We start from the raw sequence: 21,866 nt of genomic DNA, 5'->3' as shown, positions 1-21,866 counted from the left end.
AATTAAGAATGATATTTATCATATATATCATATATATGTGACATATATATATATATATCATATATATGACTTATATATATATATATGATATATATATATAAGTTAGATGTATCTTTGCTCAGAGCAGGAAGAAAAGTTATGTTGAAATATGTCCATTTTATGGGCTTCCCAGGAGGCACCAGCAGTAAAGAACCAGGCTGCCAATGGGGATACATGAGAGATGCGAGTTCAATCCTTGGGTCAGGAAGATCCTCTGGAGGAGGGCAAGACAACCCACTCCAGTATTCTTGCCTGGATAATGCCACGGACAGAGGAGCCTGGAAGGGTACAGTCCATAAGGTCACAAAGAGTCAGACATGACTGAAGTGACTTGGCACACATGCACGTGTGTCCATTATATAAGACAGATGGCCTAATATCAGGACAGATTCTGAGATAAAGCTGTCTGTATCCACATTACTGATGAATGAGAACAACCTTTAAGATGCCAGGGACAGAAATAATTCAGTAGAAATGTGAGCCCAACTTAAGTTAGAACTGACATGAAGACATTCAATGAGTTCAAGTATTTCTATTTTTAAATCATTATATCATAAGATTTTGAAAGTATATACCATTGTGGAGGCAAAATCATTGTTGGTATTCTAAAAGAATCAATAAAGGGGATAAAATATGTAGATCCAACATTCCAGAAAGGAGAAAGAAAAAGTGGATTTCAGAAATTACCGATGGGTAAAACTTGTTGAGTTTCATAGAGGGAACTATTAAATAAATAATTACAAAAATTACAAACACCTAACTGCTCATGAATAAGTGATAACAGCTCATGGGGAGTTTTTTTGGTAAAATTAATAGGCAGCAAACTAGGGTAATGTCGAACTCATAATGTATATTGACTCCAATAAAGTCCATACAAAAAGCGTTTCAAATGATATCCCTATATACATGGTGGGTAAGTTTGAAATTCTTGTAGTAAGGTAGTTCCATCAGTGGCTGAAAAGTTACCCCTAGAATCAGTGTTCCTCTCAATCTGGAAAAAGGTCTTCAATATCTAGTTAGTCTTTCTAGTGAACTTAAGACAGATATGGCAAGCTTACTAAATTGACATATTAAAGAGCTATACTGTCTAGAAAATTATTCCCAAAGTCTGTTTAAGTATGTTCTTAGCACTAAAATATTCACTGGATAAAACTTAAGCATATAATTTAAGTTGAAGATAGAACATAATGCTCCAAGTAGGAAAGGGGCTTAATTAGATTTTAAAAGCTAGAGAAATTTATTTATTGAATGCAAGATCAATGGATCAACAATGTATGATTCCTCTAACACTATTTTCAATAACTTCTGCAATATAAGTAAATATTTCGGGAGAAAGAAAGCAATAGAACTACTATACTCTGCCAAGGCTACGTCTGGAATGAAGTAGAATTCTAGAGGCTACATAGAGCTTTGAAATGGCACCTCATTGTGCTTTTGAAACCTGGAGATTTTCCAAAACAGTAGAAGCAAAAAGAAGGATCTGCAGACTATATCACATTAGAAACAGATTAATCTAAATCTATTGAGCTGATAAAAGAACCTTCATTGGACAGACCATACAAAAGTACTAAATATCTAAAGAGCTGTCATATGCATGCAAAAAAGATGTACTGGATCATTGCTAGTATAGCTCAAGAGGGCTGAGGACAGACCAATGAACAAATATTTAAAGAGGTAATAAATTAGGCTCAGGATAAAGAAATATTTATTTTTAGGACTTAGTTATAATGATTTCAAAAAGCAAAGGGAGCTCCTCATCAGCAGAAATAAGACCAGGCACATGGATGGATCACATGGATCATCCATCACATGGATTCATAACTACAAAATCCAAAGTATTATTTGTATATACACATTAATTTGAGATCCTTGAAATTAATGCTCAATAATTTGTGAGTTGTCTAAAAATTTAATCAGATTGAAACAGAAATGGTAGCAAAACCTCCTCAAAAGTCTAAAATTGCCATTTTGAAATCCTATTATGTGGAGTTTACAGTAATGAACTGAGGCCATCAAATTTTTAACTGCTGCTTCAGATGTTGAAAAGTTATGATCTAATGCATAGTCTATTGCTATAATACTTACTTCTAAAACACTACATATATATGTATGTATATTTTAACAAGCTGATTATAAAGAAAGGAATTCATTTTAACAAGCTTAGAGCTGCTTTGATCTGCACGAATGCAGATTAAATGACACAAATCATCCTAAGAAAAAAGTTAAAACAGTACCCTTGGTTATTTAATACTATGTCTCCAAAGATTTCCTTCCTTCAAATTACTATCTTTATCCTAAGAATCTAAATGTTCCCTTGATGACATAACGTTCAACACAATTCTGCCATGTGAAAGGTTGTAAAATTACAAAGGTTCCAATAACTTATGTATGGCACGCCTTAGACACCAGGATGTCTCTTTTTCATTCTTATGTGATTTATTTACTCAGACTTCTGAAGAAAATAATTTCAACATTAAATATAATATTATATTCATTAGATACTGAACTATACTCTCAAATATTCAGAATATTGGGGTTAATATTTTATAGCTATTACCTGATACAAAAGATAATATTAATAGAAAAAATACAGAAGTTGGAAACATAAGTCAGGTATTTCTTTCTCTATTAAAAATCTATTCACATTCTGAAATATATAACTCAACTTTAATATTGTAAACTTATACAACAGATCTGATGTGAAAGGGGAAAAAATGCTTTTTGGTCCATGAAAAACCAATAAAGTCTTGTAATACTGTGAATGATATTAATTTCCTCTCCCTTCCCCTGCCTACCTTCTGGAGGATCTACTGATGATCAGGAAAATGGTCATGAAACATGGGAAAGTAGTGCAAAGAGAAAGAAGGAGACAAATTGATTAGTAAGGACAGGAAATGAAAGGAAAAAAAGAGAAATTAGGGTCCAAAAAATCCATAACATGAAGAAACGCAACATTATTTTAAAAACAGCATCTAAAATGCTTAAAATATTATGTTTCAAAAATTCTTTACTTTCTATATTTTATGTACCACAGTATACTTTTTTCCCCTAGCATACCTTTTGTTTTAAAATCACAGAGCCTGCCTTAAAGTTTTATTTAAAATCAATAAATCAACATGAAAAAATACCTTATTCACTTCCTACACTTTGAGGTGGAAAAAATGTCTGATGAAGAGCAAACCTTGACATTAATTTTCATAAAACTTAATTTCTTTTATTTAAAAGTTTTAGATTATAGACAGAATACAAATGGCACAAGTTTTTATACTATTATAAGTTTGCCATTACCTTGAAAGCTATGACCTCACAAAAGTATATTAAAATTAATGTTTAAAAATATTAGTGCATTTATATGGCTTACAAGTTATGAGTGCAACAAAAATGAGACTTGTTTAAAGTTTCTTGGAAGGCATTTTAGAACATCAATGAAATGCCAGAACGTAGGAAAGATAGAAAGTACCTGTGTACCTCCGACAGAGAGGAATCACTTTCATCAGACCTACAGTGAAAGAGTTAGAATTATGAGGAAAAAGAAAACAGATGTCAACAGGTAAAGCCACTGAGACTGAACGGATTCAGTACTATGAATAACAGAAATACAGCAAACATTTCCTTTATAGCGCATTCCTTTCCTATTTGCACAGAATATCAGCAAATTCATTGATAGCCAAATTAGTTAAAATTTTGTGCTTATGTTTTCTTCCAAAATTTGGGGTGGGGGGGTACTTTCTATTACTGATCCACAGACCCTAATCTACTCTCACTTTCTAAAATACAGGCCCTGAAGAGGAACAGCATCAAGCTAATGAAATACATCACTTCAAGACTCTAATTTGACTAGTACTAGAAAACTTTTTCTGTCTCAATAGTCATTAATGAATTTTATTCCTCTTGATAATTACTTTATATTTAGACTTCATGCGGAAGTTGCACAAATACATCATATGTATACATGGAAAGCAAATCATTCAAAATTTAATAACCTTGGATTTTAATTCATCTCAAAAACATGGAGTTCTTCTGACTAGGCAGTCCCTTAGTAATGGTTAGGAAGTTTTACTGGAATTTTAAAAATAGGCGAGGTACTCTCATCAGCCTTAACCTGAAACCTCCAGGACTGACAATAAGTCTAGTTACTATGAAAATCTATTTAGCTTGTATTATTGTATAATATCTTGGGTTGACCAACAAGTTGATTTGGGCTTTCCCATAACGTCTTATGAAAAATTTGCAAACAAACTTTTTGGTCATTCTAATACTCGGGAAGAATGGGGATAAAGTGAGTGCTGGCATATTATGTAATCAGAAACAATGTGTAGGACCTACTTCTATCTGGTAAAATATACTAGTCTCAAAAAGGAGCCCAAAGAAAGTGATTCATAAGTTAGGTGAGATTTTTGAAAGTGTAAGTCAGTTATTCTAAATTTTTCTTTATAGAGATGACAACAGAGTCAAATGATTGGTAACTCATAAACAATTTCAGAAAAAATATGGAACTATGATTAGATCGTCAAGATTATCAAAAGACTGACACAAAAATTTTAATACTGTGAATGCAAGGGAGACAAAACTTAGTAATTCTTCATAATGCTAGTGAAAATGGATTTCCTAAAGACATTCTTAATGTTCTCCTCTTTCTCAATTAGATAAGAGATAGGATTTAACAATGTTCTCTTTTAAATATTTTTTTAAAAAACCTATCTAGATCATTTTAAAGGACATGTCTGTATCTAACGCTAAAACTATATTAAAATCTAATAAAAAATGTATCCATAAACTAAGTAGATTAAACAATCTTTCAAAATGATGATGTGCCTATGTATACAGAGCCATTTAGCATGATCTAAACATGCCAGACGGATCTCAAACAATACCTTATAAGTTTCAGAAATTGATATATACAGGGAGATTATAGCATAAAAAACAAAGAACTGGCATGGGATACTGAATATCAAGTACTTATCTTATCCTCAATGTTAACATTGAAACTCAAAGCAGAGAAGTCAGTTAATAAATACCTTATGGCAACACTGTTAGTAAGAAATTCTTGCAAAAGAGATTCTGGCTCAATGTGGGAATATTTTTTCACTTCAAATTTAATTAAAATTATATTTTCCATCCCCTTCCAGCTTCTCTTCCCCAACAACCCAGAGTTCTATGTCGTCCACCCATGAAAGTACTCTTTTACCCATACACATACGACAATGGTTTTAGAAAATGATACATGCACCAAAAGTAAAATAATTTGCCTCTTTTCAGTGCAGGCTATCTGGCTTAGAGGCTTTTATGGGCTCAATAAAGCTGAAGAATCACAAGAAATTTAAACTTCAAGTGATCTCAAAGATTTTCAATTCTAATTTACTTGTTAAAAAAAAAAAAAGGCAACACAAGTGTGGAAGTACAGCAATGCAAATCCATAGCAGGGAATAATGTTCAGCAGGAAAATAAATGTCTCTAATTTTGTCTAAATGATTCATTTTCCATTGGAAAAATACATGAAATATGGGAAGGGTTCACAAGTCAGACTCCATCTCCCACACAGAGGGAGGCTAAATGTTTTCTACAGACTATACTGAAAGGTTCAGAATATTATAATGAATAATTGGGGCTCTTTTACATAATGACTTACTTATCCTGCTGAACTGATGTGTTTCCCTGAGAAACAGTAAGACGATTAAAAACATTCAGTTCATTACGGGGCCGGCTTGGTGGGGAAGGAGGAGGTGAAAGACTAGCCTCTGAGGTTCCAGAATCTGAGCTACAAGAAAAAAGAACATTACATAGGTGGCTTTAATTGGCTTTAATTTGTTAGAAATGTTATAAGAAACATGCTTTTATTTTTTAAAAAAGCTTTTCATTATAGAATTCCTTCCTTTCATCCTCTCTTCCTTTTATATGAGATAAAATTTCACTGAAATTTTTTCCACTGAATTTTGTCACATTGGCCACAAGATGGCACTAAAGAAAATGTCTGCTAAAATCTAAAGTCAGTACAAATAAAGCAAACCAAATTTAAAATTATACAATTTGAGAGTTGAAACCAAGTTGTTCACTTTACAGATGAGGAAACAGACCCTGAGAGTTTAAGAAGAATTTGTCTATTCAGCTGATTTATTCATTTATTTTTAAATTACATATTTGTCCCATCCCCTACCTCCAGCTTATAATTGCGACATTCAACTGAGTAGAAACAGGTAAATTCCACCTCTAAATACAGGAAGAAGGTTAATTAGAAGAGTAATTTCCATGATATTCAAGTCAGCTAAACCAGTGGTCAAAGTAGAGAGTGTGCATGTTGGTACAAGAGAGGAAGAAGGTATAAGATATCATCTTTGCAGGTACAAAAAATATATGAGAGCTTCTTTTTATAATTATTTTTATGTTAAAGAAATTTGCTTTACCAATACTTAAATATAGATTCACACTGATATTCCTACTCAAGACCATGTCAGAGATCTACTTGCCATATGTAGCTCCTGAGGTGGCCTAAGGGAGATCTCACTATGCCATAGAGTAGAAAGGTGATAGTGGTTCTAACCCATTTAAATCTTTCTGTCTGTTGTGTTATTGTGATTTACAAATGTCCAGGTAAGTGGATCATCAGTTTATATTGTGTACTGTTAAGTAAGCTAACCCTTATAAAACATACAAATAGCTATTAAAATAGTTTAACAAAAAAATTGAGGATAGTATCAATTTAAACATAAAAGAACAGAAATAAAATGGCACAATGGCAGATATCTTCTAATACTAGATTTTTGTTAATCACTTTAAAGTGGTGAAATGAATGTCAGTTTTATCAGATAACAGTCAAAATTAATTTCAAAACTTTCTATAAGACCAAGTCACAATCCCAGAGTCAGCCTGAATATGGAAAACAATTTCACCATTGCCCCTTAGCATCTAAGGGCATCAGACATTTCACACAATCTACTAGATAAAGAGCATGAATAGCTTACTGTTTTTGTTCCTTTGCCTTTGATTTTTCTGCTTTCTCATATGCCTTTCTCCTTGTTACAGGGGAAGGCTCTGGTAGCTTTTTTTCTGACATGGATGACTGCCTGGAACTAAGACAGAAGAAGATTCTTCAATTACCTAATTTTAAATACACACAATTTTGGCAGATATTCAATTTTTAACAGATCAACACCTGGAATTTGAGAAAGATTATTTGGAAATGAAACAGAACTAGGATAGGAAAATATCACGAATTATTTTTAATTAATGGGATCTTGACAACTGTATATTTTAATTTTTAAATTGGTAATCTTGTCAAATATACATGACCATTATCTTCGAATGCAAACATCAACGCTATATTGCCAAATAGCTAAAATAATATTTTCTACTTTAAATACAAGTGTTAAAAAACATAAGTGTATAAGTTTGATTAGATTTGCTTCAGTTGAGGGAAGATTGTCTTTACAGTTTTGCAAGAACAAAAATATTAGAATGTCAGAGTATGAGAAACAATGAGATTTAATGAATTAATATTTACACAATCACAAAAGAATACTGCAGGTAATCACAAAGAACCCACAATTATTTTAGTTAACTAGTATTTAAGCATTAGCTATATAAATTTTAGTACTAAAAATACTTTTGTTTTATTATAGACTTTAAATGTTGAGCAGTGGCTATGTTATTAAAAATTTAAGACTACGATTTCTGTGCATAGTGGTAAGGAATTTTAATTGAAAAAATGAACTTTTGCTATCTTTGACTAGTTATACTAGTAAGGAAAAAAAAAAAAACCTAAGGAATGAGCAAGTGGGATTCCTAAAATGGGCTTACAACAATTCTGATTTGAAAGTGAAAATTAAATATAATTAAACTTTATGTTTCTGATTTTTTTAATTAGAGGAAAACATATTTTAGAAGTCTTGCATTATTTAAATCATAAGGCCCACTTGAGTAAATCATTTTACTTCATGCAATGGAAGTCACGTACTGAGTTATAAGAGTTGTACCAAGCATATGACCAACTGTTAAATTTGTATAGAACTATACAAGCATCTTAACTTATGAAAACTTGATAATAAATCATGTGAAGAGATGGTGTCTAAAAGATATTTTCTACAACCTGTCATGAATGATACATTTTTAAAATGGGGAAAAAAAAAAAGGCAACAAGGAGGAATTACCTGCATTCTGGAATCCAGGTCATAGATTTAGTGTTGAAGTTCCAAAAGTCTCTATTCATCTGATAGACTAAATGCTGAACTCATAGGAGTCTCTAAAATCTGTCCTCAGTTCTATATCATTACCTTCACCAAAAGCATTTTTTTCTACTGTTATCAAAAAAGCACTGAAGCCATAAGCTATACTGGTTAGCAATCTCTAATAGCAAATCCAATTATTAATTACATAAGTCACCTCAAGCACATGCAGCATAGTTCTGTCATCATTAATTTTGGAACTAAAGGTAGCGATGGGCTTACTGAATGTAAGACAATGAAAATATCTTCATAGGATGAAGAAAGTTATGGGAAACAGATAGATATTCAGGTTGGGGTGGGGAGTATGTTACATTTTATTATTTACAGAGTCATATAGTGGGTACCACTTTTTGGCAATATTTCTCAATGCAGTGATGCGTTCATCCAATAGATCATTTGCAAGACCATGTGTAAGAATTAGTTTGAAATAAGGCATTAAAAATCTTTAGCAGTAAGCGATTGATATAATTTTAATATAACTAAGAAAAGACATACACACAAACGCATGCTGGCCTGTGCAGGGAAATCTTTGTTCTCAAGATAATAATGAAAAATTTCTAAATAAGATTTGTTTTGAAAGGAATTTTTTTGTTAAGATTATCATAGAGGAGGGAGGAAACAGTCCCTCTTTCGCATCTTTAATAATATATTTACACTTTGTGTATACACTCATCCCAGACATGCAATGTACTTCAAGGTAAAGAATTAGGAAACTTCAAAATGTATTGTTTTTAACCGGTACTTGTTTTTTCTTTAAGAGTTTCAGCCAAGGTTTATTATCCTGACCAGGCTCTTAGAACTAGGGTTTAACATAATTAAGAGCAAATTTAAGAGTCTTTTAAAGCTGTTTATATAGTGGTTTTATAGTTATAACTTTAATTTAGGTGTTTCTAAATAAATTTTGCCTGTAATTTATAACTCAGCCTTTATAAAAATTATAATCTTTAAGAAAGACTCTAAAAGTTAAATATCAGACACAGCGATTCAACAAAGAACATCTCATTTAAATTATTTTGAATGTGCAAAAATTAGGGGATACAACACCTAACAGAAATTACTTTGAAAACTAGAGACCTTATTTACATAAATTTTTAAAAATAGAAATAAGAAATTAGTAACATGCATATATATTTTTATTTTTAAAAAGAAAAGCCAAAAGAAAGGAAGTTAGTGTAGCTGGGCCAGACTTACATGCTGCCTATCTTAGAAGGGAAGCCAGATGGGGGAGGGAGCTCTTTTTCCCTAGCAGAGGTACTTGTCTCTGTACTCATTCCAATCTCTTGCCCTTCTGCAACAGGTGTAAGAGGGCCAGGCAAGGAGGCATCTCCTGTATTAGTGTCTGAGGCTACTTCACTGCTATCTGCATACAGCAATTCCATTTGAGTGGTGGTTCTCCTTCGGGCCTAGTCAGAGAATGGAAGGAAAAGCAATCATATGCAAACTTCTGCAGAGAAGATGATTAGGCAATAGAGACTTAATATTAGTTTGAAATAGGTAAAACATTCAGCGTGTCTTTCCTAGCAAGTGTGTCGAACATATGTAAGGTAGTGACAAGCCAGAGATACAGCCAGCTGAGAACTTTAGAGGTCATAATAATAGCCAATGTTTGTATTATACTTATTTTATGCCAGAAATTCTAAATAATTTACTATATTAGTATATACTATTATTATCCCAATTCCCAAAATGAGAGAACTAAAGCACAGGATAGCTAACAGCCCAAAGTCAAACAGCTATTAAGTGGCAAAGTCAGATTCAAAACCAGACAATCTGCCTCCAATATTATTATGCTATCCTGATACTAATGGCCAGCTTTCTCGATATATCATTTTAGGAAAAAAGAAAAAAGGAATAAAGAAATTAAACCAAAAGATAGGTGCAATGGCATTCAACTAAATTCTTATCTATCCCAGGCTTAGATGACTTATTTAATATACATTTTAATATATATTATGTAATATATAAATTTAAATTTTACATATCAATGTTTACATCTGTTTCTCCATTTTTATGACCCTGCTCGCCTGATGCCCTAACTGGCTGTTTAATCTCCCTGATGGATATCCAACACCAATCCATACCAGTTTTTGGCAGCATGGTAAGGCAGGTGAAGGTTATTTTATTTATTTAAGCACTCCCTTCCATACTCCTAAAAAAACAAAGAGACTACCTTGTTGTTAATACTTAGAGCTGGCTATTATCACTAATATATTAAAAGACAATCAAAATGTTTACCAGATTATAAACCTCTAAATGGTAGACATCCTGTTTTATTCAACTTTATATGTCTTACATTTAATGTAGTGCTGGTACCAGTCTATTTAAGATATATAATCAATTTCATTTCTTCAGTGAGTGAAAAATAAATAATATTCGATCCTTTTAGGCATCTATGGGCTTCCCTGGGGGCTCAGGCAGTAAAGAATCTGCCTGCAGCGCAGTAGACCGGGGTTTGATCCCTGGGTCAGGAAGATCCTCTGGAGAAAGAAATGGCTACACACTCCAGTGTTCTTGCTGGGAGAATTTCGTGGACAGAGAAGCCTGGAAGGCTATAGTCCATGGGATCACAAAATCAGACATGACTGAGCAACTAACAGGCATCCATGCAGTACCAAAGGAATGACAGGTATTACCGGAAAACTTTTGGAAAAAGGAAGCCCTGCAGGCCAGCTTTTCACCGTATCAGTTTTCCCTATTGCCAACTGAATCATTTTCATGGGAATTCCTAATCACAATGGTTTTTTAAGGAGATGACCTTCAGGGTACCACTTCACATCTCTCTCTGAACTTCACAGGGTCTGAAAGACCAAGTTACCTTAAGAGATTTTTGCCTACATGTTAAGACTCAATCCAAACTATACTAGAATGTTTTCTTTGAGACTGGATAATCTCTGGTCACTTAGAATAATCAAACTCAAACCACATGTCACCAAACTGGTAGCTCAAGGACCATACATAAAGCCTGGAGATGTTTTTCAATTGGCTAGCTCAGTATTTTAAAGAGAAAGAAATTCTCCATTAAAATCCATATTTAAAGCTACTCTTTAAAGAGTTGAGGATCTGGTAGTCTTAGGCCCATATTCCATGATAGCAAAAATAAGCATTAGTTAGTGATGCCTATTTGCTTTAGATGGGCCATGTCCACTTCAGGTAATCATAATGATTCCTGTTAATTATCTTATATCTAGTCAAACTATTTATCTATATTACCTGGCTAACCACTGTGGGCCTTGTATCCATCCTGTGCATTAGCACAGTACTATTCTTTCAGGTCTTGATTTCATCCATTCATCCACCAAATATTTACTAAGCACTGCAAGAATTCTCTGTTTTCAAACATCTTAAAATGGATAGTTAACTCATCTAGTATCAAATGCTACCAACATGCAATCTGAAATATACCATGCTATTTCTCACACATGTAACAGCATGTATACTTTATTTTTTTTAAGCTTTACAAATATGCATTATAGTCTCAAATTTTAATACAATATGATGACTAAGAGTTGACCTATTCAAACCATCTCAAGATATGTTAAAATAAATCAGAGACTTAGGAACATATTAGAATGTTAAAATTTCAAAAATCTCCTGTCATTCTAAATTATTTTAAGCATTGTTCTCCATAATCATATCTTACCTAGAGGAGAAAGCACAAGAATACAGTAAATAACAAGTTCCACAGAGGAGAAATTTGTCAATATAAATTTTTTTCAAGGGAGAATATGATAAAGAACTAAATTTCTATCATATGATATGCATTTAATAGTGATAATAAAGAACATCAGAAAAAATGTTTAACTGGTATTTGCTATTCTTACCTTGCTTTTTGGTTTCACTTCACCACAAAGCTTCATAAGGTCTGAAGACAGTGAGCTGTGTGCACATAAATAATTAATCATATGAATAAAAGGAAACAATATATAAAACTATATGACCTCTAATCAGTTTAAGTTTGGAAAAAAATTTATAAGCCTATGGAAAATACAGAAGGACAATATTGAAATAAAAATAAGCTAATCAAAATAGTTCATTTCTTTCCTTAAATATCTCAGTATTTTATTTTTAAATTCTTGATGGTTAAGCATTACTTAGTTTGGCTTCCATATTACTATTTCTACTGTTCTTCACTTAGCCATAAAATCTAAAATTATTTGTTTTATGTTAATTGATTCAACAATATAAAAGTATTACAAATATTACAGAAACAAGTCAACTCATTAAGTTTCTAAAGGTTCTCTTACCTTCCTTCTGATCCTGGACTGTTTAAAGGTACATCCTCATCAGTGCTCTCCTCTACATTTTCTAAAAAAAAAAAATAGTCCAAAATGTAAGTATTATCCATGTCACACTTTGAATGACTGTAATGCCTATGCTATAATAAACATCAGCCTGAGGTTTCTCAACATGGGCACTTTGGTTTTAGTAACTCAGTCAAAATAGAAATGTAAAACTAAAATTCTAAGAAACTCTTTTGATTATATGTCCTAGGATGAGAAAAATGTGCTCAAGATAGGAAAGCCATGAGTTGAATGATAAAGTATAGAAGAACTGCATTCACAGGATGGAAATGAGATCATGTATTTATCTGAGTATGTGTAATTATTTAAATATAATTTCAGAGAACATATTTATCCCACACCATCCATTTATTCCATGTATGAAAAACCACTGAGTAAAACATGAAAAATTGAAGTAAATGCTGCACAAGCTCCCTTTAATGAGGCAACATCAAAAAATACATAAGTGTAAATATATTTGTTGTATTTTATCAGTATTCCAATGTACTTATAGATTTTCTTCTATTTTTATTTTTGTTTTCAAGCAGAAAGATAGTATGTGTGTGTGAAGGTATTCAGAAGTTACACATCAGCATGCAGCTCATTCACACGTACATAAAAGACTAGAACTATAGGTTTCCATGCAATAGTTTTATAAATAAATACAAACAAACCACTGCTATTTCAGAACAGTAGCACACTGATGAAAAGAGAGGAAAAGGCAAACATATAAAACTAGAAGGAAGTCAGTAAATAAAACATCCACTTAAATTATTTAAAATGTCAGTGAGCTCCTAACACAGGGGCACATTATACAATTCATTATAAAGCCACAGCACAAAACTAAAGGCAATATTTTCAATAATATATGCTAATTAAAATATGCAGGATTAATCTCCTTTTGACTTTCACTTTGATATCATACAGGTGTATTATGCTCATAAATCATATTCTTAATTCCTTTCTCAGATGCTCCCTTTCTTCCTCACTGTTTAGCAGACAACTGGATAGAAATTCAGTAATAAATGATAGCATTATCTAAAATGGAGTCCATCTAATAGGACCCACAAAAAGGGAGTTTACTTTCTGAAATGAGGAAAATGGTGGTCTTGAGGGCAATGTGTATCTCAAAGCCCATATGTAGAGGCTGGAGGATGCGCTTCACAGACAGGATAATGAGCGCTAGTATAACTGAATCAGTTAATAACATAGAAAATGGAAAGAAATGACAAGTCTAGTCTTTATTTTCCCATATATAAAAGCAGGCTAAGATTGACTAGTAATTTTCTTGTAGGGAATGATGAAACCAGTTAGAACATCAATCATGTAAGTGCTTAGTAAAAACTACTTAGCTCCTGCATATGCATGTATGCTTTATCTACAGATGATTACAGTTTGGCATAACTAACCTAGCCAGAAGATAGAGCCCTTCACCGAGACTTCACCAAATCACACACCTCTTCAGGACTGAGCTTTGTCTTTGGCACTATAGCCATCTGGGCAGCAGGATATGCCATCATCTCACTGCTCTACTTCCAACTCTTTAGAACATAATTCCAGCCCGGTATCAGCTTCTTTTCTCATCACTAAGCATTAAAGCTAAAAGCAGTGAGATTTAAAACTGCAAAATGTCTTAAAGTCATCCACATCAGCACATAGTTGCATAATCTCATGTCACTAGAAGCTAACCAATATTTAATAAGTTGATATTCATATTAATATAAATACATATGGAGAAGAGTTGATGTGTTACAGGGAAGAGTCAGCTATGACTCCACATTAGATCTGTTTCTTTTATCTTAACCTTTGCTTACTGTTAACTTTGTTCACTAAAAGGATACTGTCCATACATAATGGCCTGCCTCAGGGAACCCCGCCCCTCTGCTTGAATGTTAAACCCAAATGCCTTTATTCAGGATCCTGTCCACCTGTGGATGACTATAGAAAGCAAGAAATTAACATATCCCCTCCCCAAGACTGGCCATTCCAGGTGACGTTTGCAAGGTTAATGGTCTTTTCACTTTATCTCCTCACCTCTCCTCACCTCTGTTCTATAAAAGAACCTGGCATACAGATCCTGATAAGATGATTATTTTGAGACATTAGTCTGCCATCTTCTCAGTCAGCCAGATTTCCGAGTAAAGTCGTATTCCTTGCCTCAACATCTCACCTCTTAGTTAACTGGTCTGTTGTGCAGCAATCAGAGGGAGTCTGGACTGGGTAGCAATAGCAGCCCCAGACTACTATCCTTAGAAAGGCGTTCTTGCAAAGTTGGACTTTGTTATATGGAAACTTAGCTCTCAGAATTTCTCTAGTCACCAGTTAACTAATATAGTTCATTACACCTAGAATATTTGTGCAAACAATATGGCTTATGCTGAGAATTCCTGCTTTCCTTCCAGAATCTGGAATTCTGGTACTACTATATAAAAGGAATGTATGTGACTAGTATCCAGTAAAAATCTCAGATGCTGAGTGTCTAATGGAATTCCCTGGACATGAACAATGCACTCAGCTTGCTGCATTTTCATTCCAGAGAGAAATGTATACTCTGTGTGATGTTTCCTGGAAGGAAAAGAGCATAAGAAAGCCTGGATAAGGATTCTTCCTTACTCCATCTGCATCTTTTCCTTTATAGTACTGCCATGAATACAATTGTATGCTGAGCCCCTTGAATCTTCTAGCAAATCCCTAAAGGTAGGGAAAGATCCTAGGTACAATAACATAAACACAGGTAGAGGAATAAGAAGGGGAAAATAAAGATGTCCTTCAGTGGCTACAACAACACACACCTACTAGCATGGAGTACTGGCCTCTAACCTTATGTTCATCATCCCAAGTCACATACTTGTTACTCTAGGGCACCAACCAGCTTGAAGTCTTCATGCATATAATGTTGTGGCTAATGTTCATGCTTTACCTTACTCGCTGCCAAGAGTGACTCTTCTGTCTAGCCCTCTTCTACCGTGTCTCTTGCCTGGCTAAATCTTTTTCTTCCTTTATGTTTCAGCTCAAATTTTACTGGCTCCAGAAAGCCTGCATCAACTCCTCCATTTCTGTTAGGTAGCCCCATTCTGTGGTCCCATAACTCTCCATACATATCCCAAGTCTCTTCCCTGTCACCCTCAGTAAGGCATAGTCCATGAGAGCAAGATTCTGTATCCTACTTATCTTTGAATCCCAGCACCCAGCCCAAAGCTCGAGATAAATTGAAATTAAACAAATATGTTTTTTTTTTAAAGCAATGTACATATGACCATCTAGTTTGTGTGGATTTACTTCCATGTTTTTCGCCTTCCATGCTTTTCTTCCAAGCACTTCTGGGTCTAGATTATGGCCTTAGGGAAAATTTATGCCATGAGTAACAGGTTGTTATCAGTTGACTGTGTTCCTCTTCTCTGTTTTGACCCCTTTTTAAGCTATAGATAATTGAAAGTTGTGAAAAAGCAACAATACTCAACAATTAACAGTTTAATATTTTCTGCACAAAACAACATCAAAGAGGGCATTGCATTTTTTCTTCCAAGTTAAAAGAGATAATGGACTTAAATAAAAATTTACTTATTACTGCAAGTTGAGCCACTAAGATGAAGAAGAACAAAGAAAAGGCAGACGAGGGGGTGGGAAGAACAAAAAGGAGGGGGAAGAGGAAGAGGAGAGGAAATATGCTTAATAACACAAGGAATGGCAAAAATTCTCATTATATTTCAGGAATTTTGGCAGCCTTAATGCGGTTCTTTAATATAATCAAATTTTTTTTCTACATGTCTTTGTTATAGCTTGAGCAGGTTAAAAGTCCACATCTATATTACTGAGTTGATCTCAAGGAAATATTATTTTGAGATTTAACACACAGGGCAAACTAAGAAAGATCTAATAATATCAAACAGAGCAAGTATTTTATTTGTGTAACTTTCTACCACTTAAAATAAATTTAGATTCATAGGCTGTTTAATGATCCAGAGAGGTAATTACATTAATCTTTCAGCTACATTCCTCTCCTTCAAGAAAAATATTTTAGAAAACTTTTGACAGCTGTATGATTAAGAAAAAAAGTTAGGATCAGATTTTGAAATAACTTTAAATAAAAACTGTTCAAAAATAATCTTCAGGAGAATGCAAGCAATAAAATTACCCTGATACTCCTGATCTTTCATATATATATATAACTGCCAGGAGAATCTCAGATATTATTCATGGGTGGACATAGTTCACATGAATGTTGTAGAGGCAAGGAGTCGAAAATCTCAATGTTCAAACATCTCTTAAGCTCTTTCTAACTCGAACATATTATAATCATAAATATTATTTCAATCCATTCATGTAAAACTCTTTGGATAGCTTTATTTCAACTTACAATATTAAAATACATGTACTTAATTCTATAAAATTTAAGGATAGCTGAGAATCTATCAAAAATAAACCAAAGACATTATATATAAAAGATATACAACACAGAAAGATATTTATGAGGGTAAAATGACAAATGCAAAATTAATAGATTTAAAAACTAAAAAGGAATATATATCCCATTTTTTCCTGCAAGAAACAGAAAGAGGGGCTGATGAAACTAGAGCCAGAACTGGAGTTCAGATAATAAAATAGAAAACTATACTTCTTTAAACATTTAAGAATCTAAAAATCAAGAAATGTGAAGACAAAAGACTTAGTATGTTTGTGGTCACAGATACATTTCAAAAAAGATCATGCAAAAACCAGCTGGCTGCCAATAAAAATGTTTTAAATAAGATGTACCACAATTAGTGTACATGAACAATTAGTAATTCATGCAGCTGTAGGTACACAGAAAGCTAAACATACTTACCTAATGGTACGCTATCTAGATCTGTATAAATAACAGCAAAAAGGAAACAAAAAGCAATACTCCAATCAAAACAGATCCAATGTTAAGAACTCTCACATAAAACAAGATTATGTACCATTTATAAGATATGTAGAATAGATGCCATAGCAAACACTTATACATTTATTTTTAAGATAGTTAGATATGCAGAATAAAGTAATGAAATTTGGTTAATAATTTAAACAACCAACTCAGAAACATTGTTGATCTTTTTTAATTCATAAAAATTATTTGTTTAATAATGCTAAGTAAGGATTTTTAAGTTACTAATCACTTCTTGTAATGACAATAATTACATCCCCCCAAATTTACACATGCAAATTAAAAAAGGAATAATTAAAAAGCATAAGTAAATACAGCATCTATTCAGTCAAGCTATAGAGGAAAGAGGTAGAGTACAGCATACTCAAAGAGCAAAGTTACCATGCAATTTATTTAACTAAGATTTAATCCAAATTACCTTGTAAAGCATGGCCTAGTAAAGCATCTAGCTCAGGATTTAATTCTGCTTTCTCTTTCAACATATGGAATAAGAGCTGGTTTTGTGTAGCACTGGTTATTTCAGTTTGTTTAAGCCGACCTTCAAGTACTTTAATTTGAGCCTCTTTCTGGGCAGCCTGAAGACCCTATAACATTCCCCCCCAGAAAAAAAGGTGTATCTTAGATCACACAAACAGAATCAACTACATGAAGATCTGTATCAAATGGCAAATGCATATGATGTACAGACTTTGACATTCGATAGACCTTGATTCATCCTAGCTCTTATGCTTGCAAACTCAGTGACCCTGAGCAAGTGTTGGCTAGCTATTAGTATCAGAGGAATCTTCCTGATTAGTATCAGAGTCTTCCTGATTCTCAGTTTCCTCATATTCAAAACAATACAAATAATATTTATTTCATGCACATTGTAACGATTAAGCAAGAGAACAAAACTAAAGGTATAGCACACTCTCAGTGTCGAGAAAAAGGGTGAGTCAGAAATCATTAGCATCTTTAACATTTAAGCAGAAATTACTTAAGATAAGGAGAGTGCAACTGTATTTTTTCCTGACTTTTTGAGTTGTAAAGAATCATTATTAAATCAAAATTATAACACTGAATTTGTTTGCACACTAAGAGATTTTCCTTTTACCTTTTCCTTTGTTGAAGCAAAAAAGAAATCATTCTTTGTTTACCTGTTCTAATACACAAGCACAATAGATGAGAAGCTAATGGAATTGATGTAAATACTGCTGACTTTTCTTAACTCTAAAGAAAGATAAAAGGAACACGTTTCATTGTAAAAGAATCTTCCTCCTTATTACAAAGGAAAGGGTCATTAGAAAAAGATAGACAAAACTGTAATGAATTAACGGAAGCTTAGGTTTTTCAATAATGGTGTAGTTAGATCTTACCTTATTGATGCCCATTGACAGGAAGTGATCTAGAAGGTATCGAGCTTCTGTAAGTGTGCAAGCATTAATGACTGCAGTGACATCCAATGTTTCTCCTTCTTCCTGCATCAAACCAGCATATGATGGATCATTACCTTGAGCTGAATGTATTTAACAGAAGACAAACCCTACTGCTTCATGCATTTATTTGATATTATTGGATTAGCTAATGAGACTTCTCAGAAAAGCATAAAAAAATCCCTACTCTAAGAAACATATGGTCTAGTTTAAAACATAAGACATTTGAGCAGTTATGAATTCAAGATGGATTAACAAATGATATATATGTTTTATCAATGAAAAATAACATCACACAATCAGCAGAGAAATCTAGAAAGCAGGCAGGAAGGGTATACATGCAAAACCTAAGAATGATATTAAATCATAGATTAAAAAATCCCTTCATATAAAAATTCAAAGTGCTTTAAATGACAAAAATACAAAAATACTTCTCATTAAACATTTATTCTTAATTACAAACCTTTGCTTCTTCCATCTGCATGATATTAGCTTGACAATCAGAAATACTGTCATTGATATAATCTATATTAGCAGTTAATGACTCCATCTCCTCATTGATGTTAATCACATTTTTATCTCCTTCTCCAGTCTCTTTGACTATCTTTTCCCTTCTCTTTGAAAGTTTCTCTCGTCTTTTTGTGAGTTCTTCCCGTTGCTATTGAGAAAACAGAGTAGACTTTAAGAAATTATGTTCATCTTAGACCTTGAGAACTTTATGCCAAATGAAATAAGTGAGTTACAGGAGGGGTAAATACTGCAGGATCCCACTTCTAGGAAGCATCTAAATAGTCAAACTCATAGAAGCAGTAAATAGAATGGGGTTACCAGGGATTGGGAGGAAGAGGAAATGGGGAGTTGTTGTTCAGTGAATATAAAGTTTAAATTATATAAGATGAGTAAGTTATAGAATTCTTTACAACACTGTGCTTATAGCTGTCAACACTGTGCTATACATTTTAAAATGTATTAAGAGGGTAGATCTCATGGCATCTGTTCTTACTACAATTAAAAAAAAATGATGTTCATCTATTCATACACAACACAATCACCACCCCCCAAAAAACACAGGTTGGTAAGTATTCAATTTACTCAGCAAACAAATGTAGAAAACAGAAATTAACAGCTAAGAGACAGCAAATCTACTTTCTACTTTCACACCTTGAGCAGCCTATTCATATCAGCCTCCATATTGGAAATAGTCATTTTCTGCATGATGATGTCTGTGACCCTGCGTTCAAGAAGCTGCCACTTCATGCGAGCTGTTTTAGAAGTAAACACTCGGCCAGTCAATCCTTTCCTTTGGTATTTTTTTCTATAATCATATAAAAAACATACAAACATAGTTACTTATGTGCTTGTTTGATTATATGATGCCAAATGATGAGTTGTTTTTCAACATCCAGTGATGTAAAGATTACATCAGTAGGAACAGAAGAACATGCTTACCTGGTTCCATTTGCCGTGGGTGTTGGTAAGGCCTGGACTCTTGCCACAGGAATTCTCATTTTTTGCTGGGCTCCAGCTCTTAATGCATCTGTTTCTACAGCAGCTGCACTGGAACCTGTGTCCTGAACAGGAGTATCAGATGAGCTCAACTTCCGAGTGACTTTCCCAGCCACTTTATCTGACATGGGCCTTACTTGCCGGCGAAGAGCTGTAACCTGAAATAGCAATGGAGACTGACTCATTCTCTCAGTCTATAGAAATACATCATTTATTTCAAAGCCAGAATGTTTCCTCCAAACGGTCAACTTGCCTCTTCCGTTTTGCGACGAAGAACCACTTCTTGGTTTCTTTTTTGGGCTTCCAGAAGTCTAAGTTGATGCTATAAAATAATATTAAATAAGTTAAAATAGTAAACTGAAAGATAAAATACTTTTTACTTCTTCATTATCATTGTCCCATTTCACTGGGAACCGTAAGCATTCTCAGCAGCATCTGAGCTAATAATCACCTTGCATTCATTACTATGGACTTCACAGGTGGCACTAGAGTTAAAGAACCCACCTCCCACGGCAGAAGACATAAAGAGACACAAGTTCTATCCTTGGGTCAGGAAGATGCCCTGGAAGAGGGCATGGCAACCCACTCCAGTATTCTTGCCTGGAGAATCCCATGGACAGAGGAGCCTGGTGGGCTGCAGTCCATGGGATCACAAAGAGTAGGACATGACTGAGCGACTAAACACAACACTGTAGCAATAAATAAAGGGCTTACTATATGCAAGTATCCTCCTAAACACTTCACAAATATCTCATTTTTGTTTTGGCGGCTGGCTGAGGCATGAACAGGAAGAAACACAGCTTAGAATATTTTCAATAGAGGCACCTTACAAGGTATACAATTATAAACTCTGGTTTAAATATAGAGAGAACATATATTAATTGTATTAGCACTTTATAATAACTTTGGAAATACTATGTTGGTCAATAAAATTAACTGGCTACCAATTTGTTTCTAGGTAGTCTGTATGATACGGAAAATTATTAATTACTCTTAGCCATTTTATAGGGATAAAATTTAGGAAATAATTTTGGACTAAAAATAAAACATGTTCTGGTTCTGTCATTTATTTAACTCTGTGATCATGGGCAAAGCTTTGGAGTTGGATTTGATCACAAACATCTCTTTTAGGACTTTAACTCTGTGATGTAACAAATAACTCTCTATGCTGTGCATCCCAAATTCAAACAGAGGATCCATCTCAAGTTTATACATATTCTTATCTTATCAGATAGGAATTCGTTGAGAAAAGGACTCTGTCTTATCACTGCCACATCTTGCCTATACAGTAATAGACATGGAAGAAAAGCTAATAAATCTTTTTAAATTAATGAACTATCTAAAACTAAAATTAACCTATAGTTTCAAGCTTGTTACTAAATTTAATTTCTTCGTATTAAAAATCAAATCTCAAGCTCATTCATAATTTTTGTATGATGTACACAACATATTTGGTTCCCTAAGGGTTCAAATTGAGTATTACAAGAAACACTTTAGACAGGAG

At 33.4% G+C, this 21,866-nt stretch overlaps 1 protein-coding gene across 14 annotated transcripts in view; it reads right to left on the bottom strand.

Moving 5' to 3' along the window:
- Positions 1–21,866, bottom strand: part of KIF21A (kinesin family member 21A) — a 174,268-nt gene that overhangs the window by 17,012 nt on the left and 135,390 nt on the right. For 2 of the 14 annotated variants that reach the window (XM_070454574.1, XM_070454579.1), the window contains 14 exons: positions 20,616–20,684; positions 20,306–20,520; positions 20,018–20,171; positions 19,320–19,514; positions 18,800–18,901; positions 17,863–18,028; positions 17,364–17,384; positions 12,503–12,563; positions 12,080–12,134; positions 9,450–9,661; positions 6,999–7,106; positions 5,669–5,797; positions 3,500–3,538; positions 2,835–2,849 (listed from right to left, as the gene is read on the bottom strand). In XM_070454574.1, the coding sequence (XP_070310675.1) occupies positions 2,835–2,849; positions 3,500–3,538; positions 5,669–5,797; positions 6,999–7,106; positions 9,450–9,661; positions 12,080–12,134; positions 12,503–12,563; positions 17,364–17,384; positions 17,863–18,028; positions 18,800–18,901; positions 19,320–19,514; positions 20,018–20,171; positions 20,306–20,520; positions 20,616–20,684 (1,541 nt within the window). The remainder of the gene's footprint in view (positions 1–2,834; positions 2,850–3,499; positions 3,539–5,668; positions 5,798–6,998; positions 7,107–9,449; positions 9,662–12,079; positions 12,135–12,502; positions 12,564–17,363; positions 17,385–17,862; positions 18,029–18,799; positions 18,902–19,319; positions 19,515–20,017; positions 20,172–20,305; positions 20,521–20,615; positions 20,685–21,866) is intronic. The other 12 variants (XM_070454576.1, XM_070454580.1, XM_070454581.1 and 9 more) reach the window with 10 other exon arrangements.

The sequence above is a fragment of the Odocoileus virginianus genome, chromosome 24 (genome assembly GCF_023699985.2).
Source record: "Odocoileus virginianus isolate 20LAN1187 ecotype Illinois chromosome 24, Ovbor_1.2, whole genome shotgun sequence".
Classification (NCBI taxonomy): domain Eukaryota; kingdom Metazoa; phylum Chordata; class Mammalia; order Artiodactyla; family Cervidae; genus Odocoileus; species Odocoileus virginianus.
Note: the sequence above shows the minus strand (reverse complement) of the source record. Positions and strands in the feature narration are given on the sequence as shown.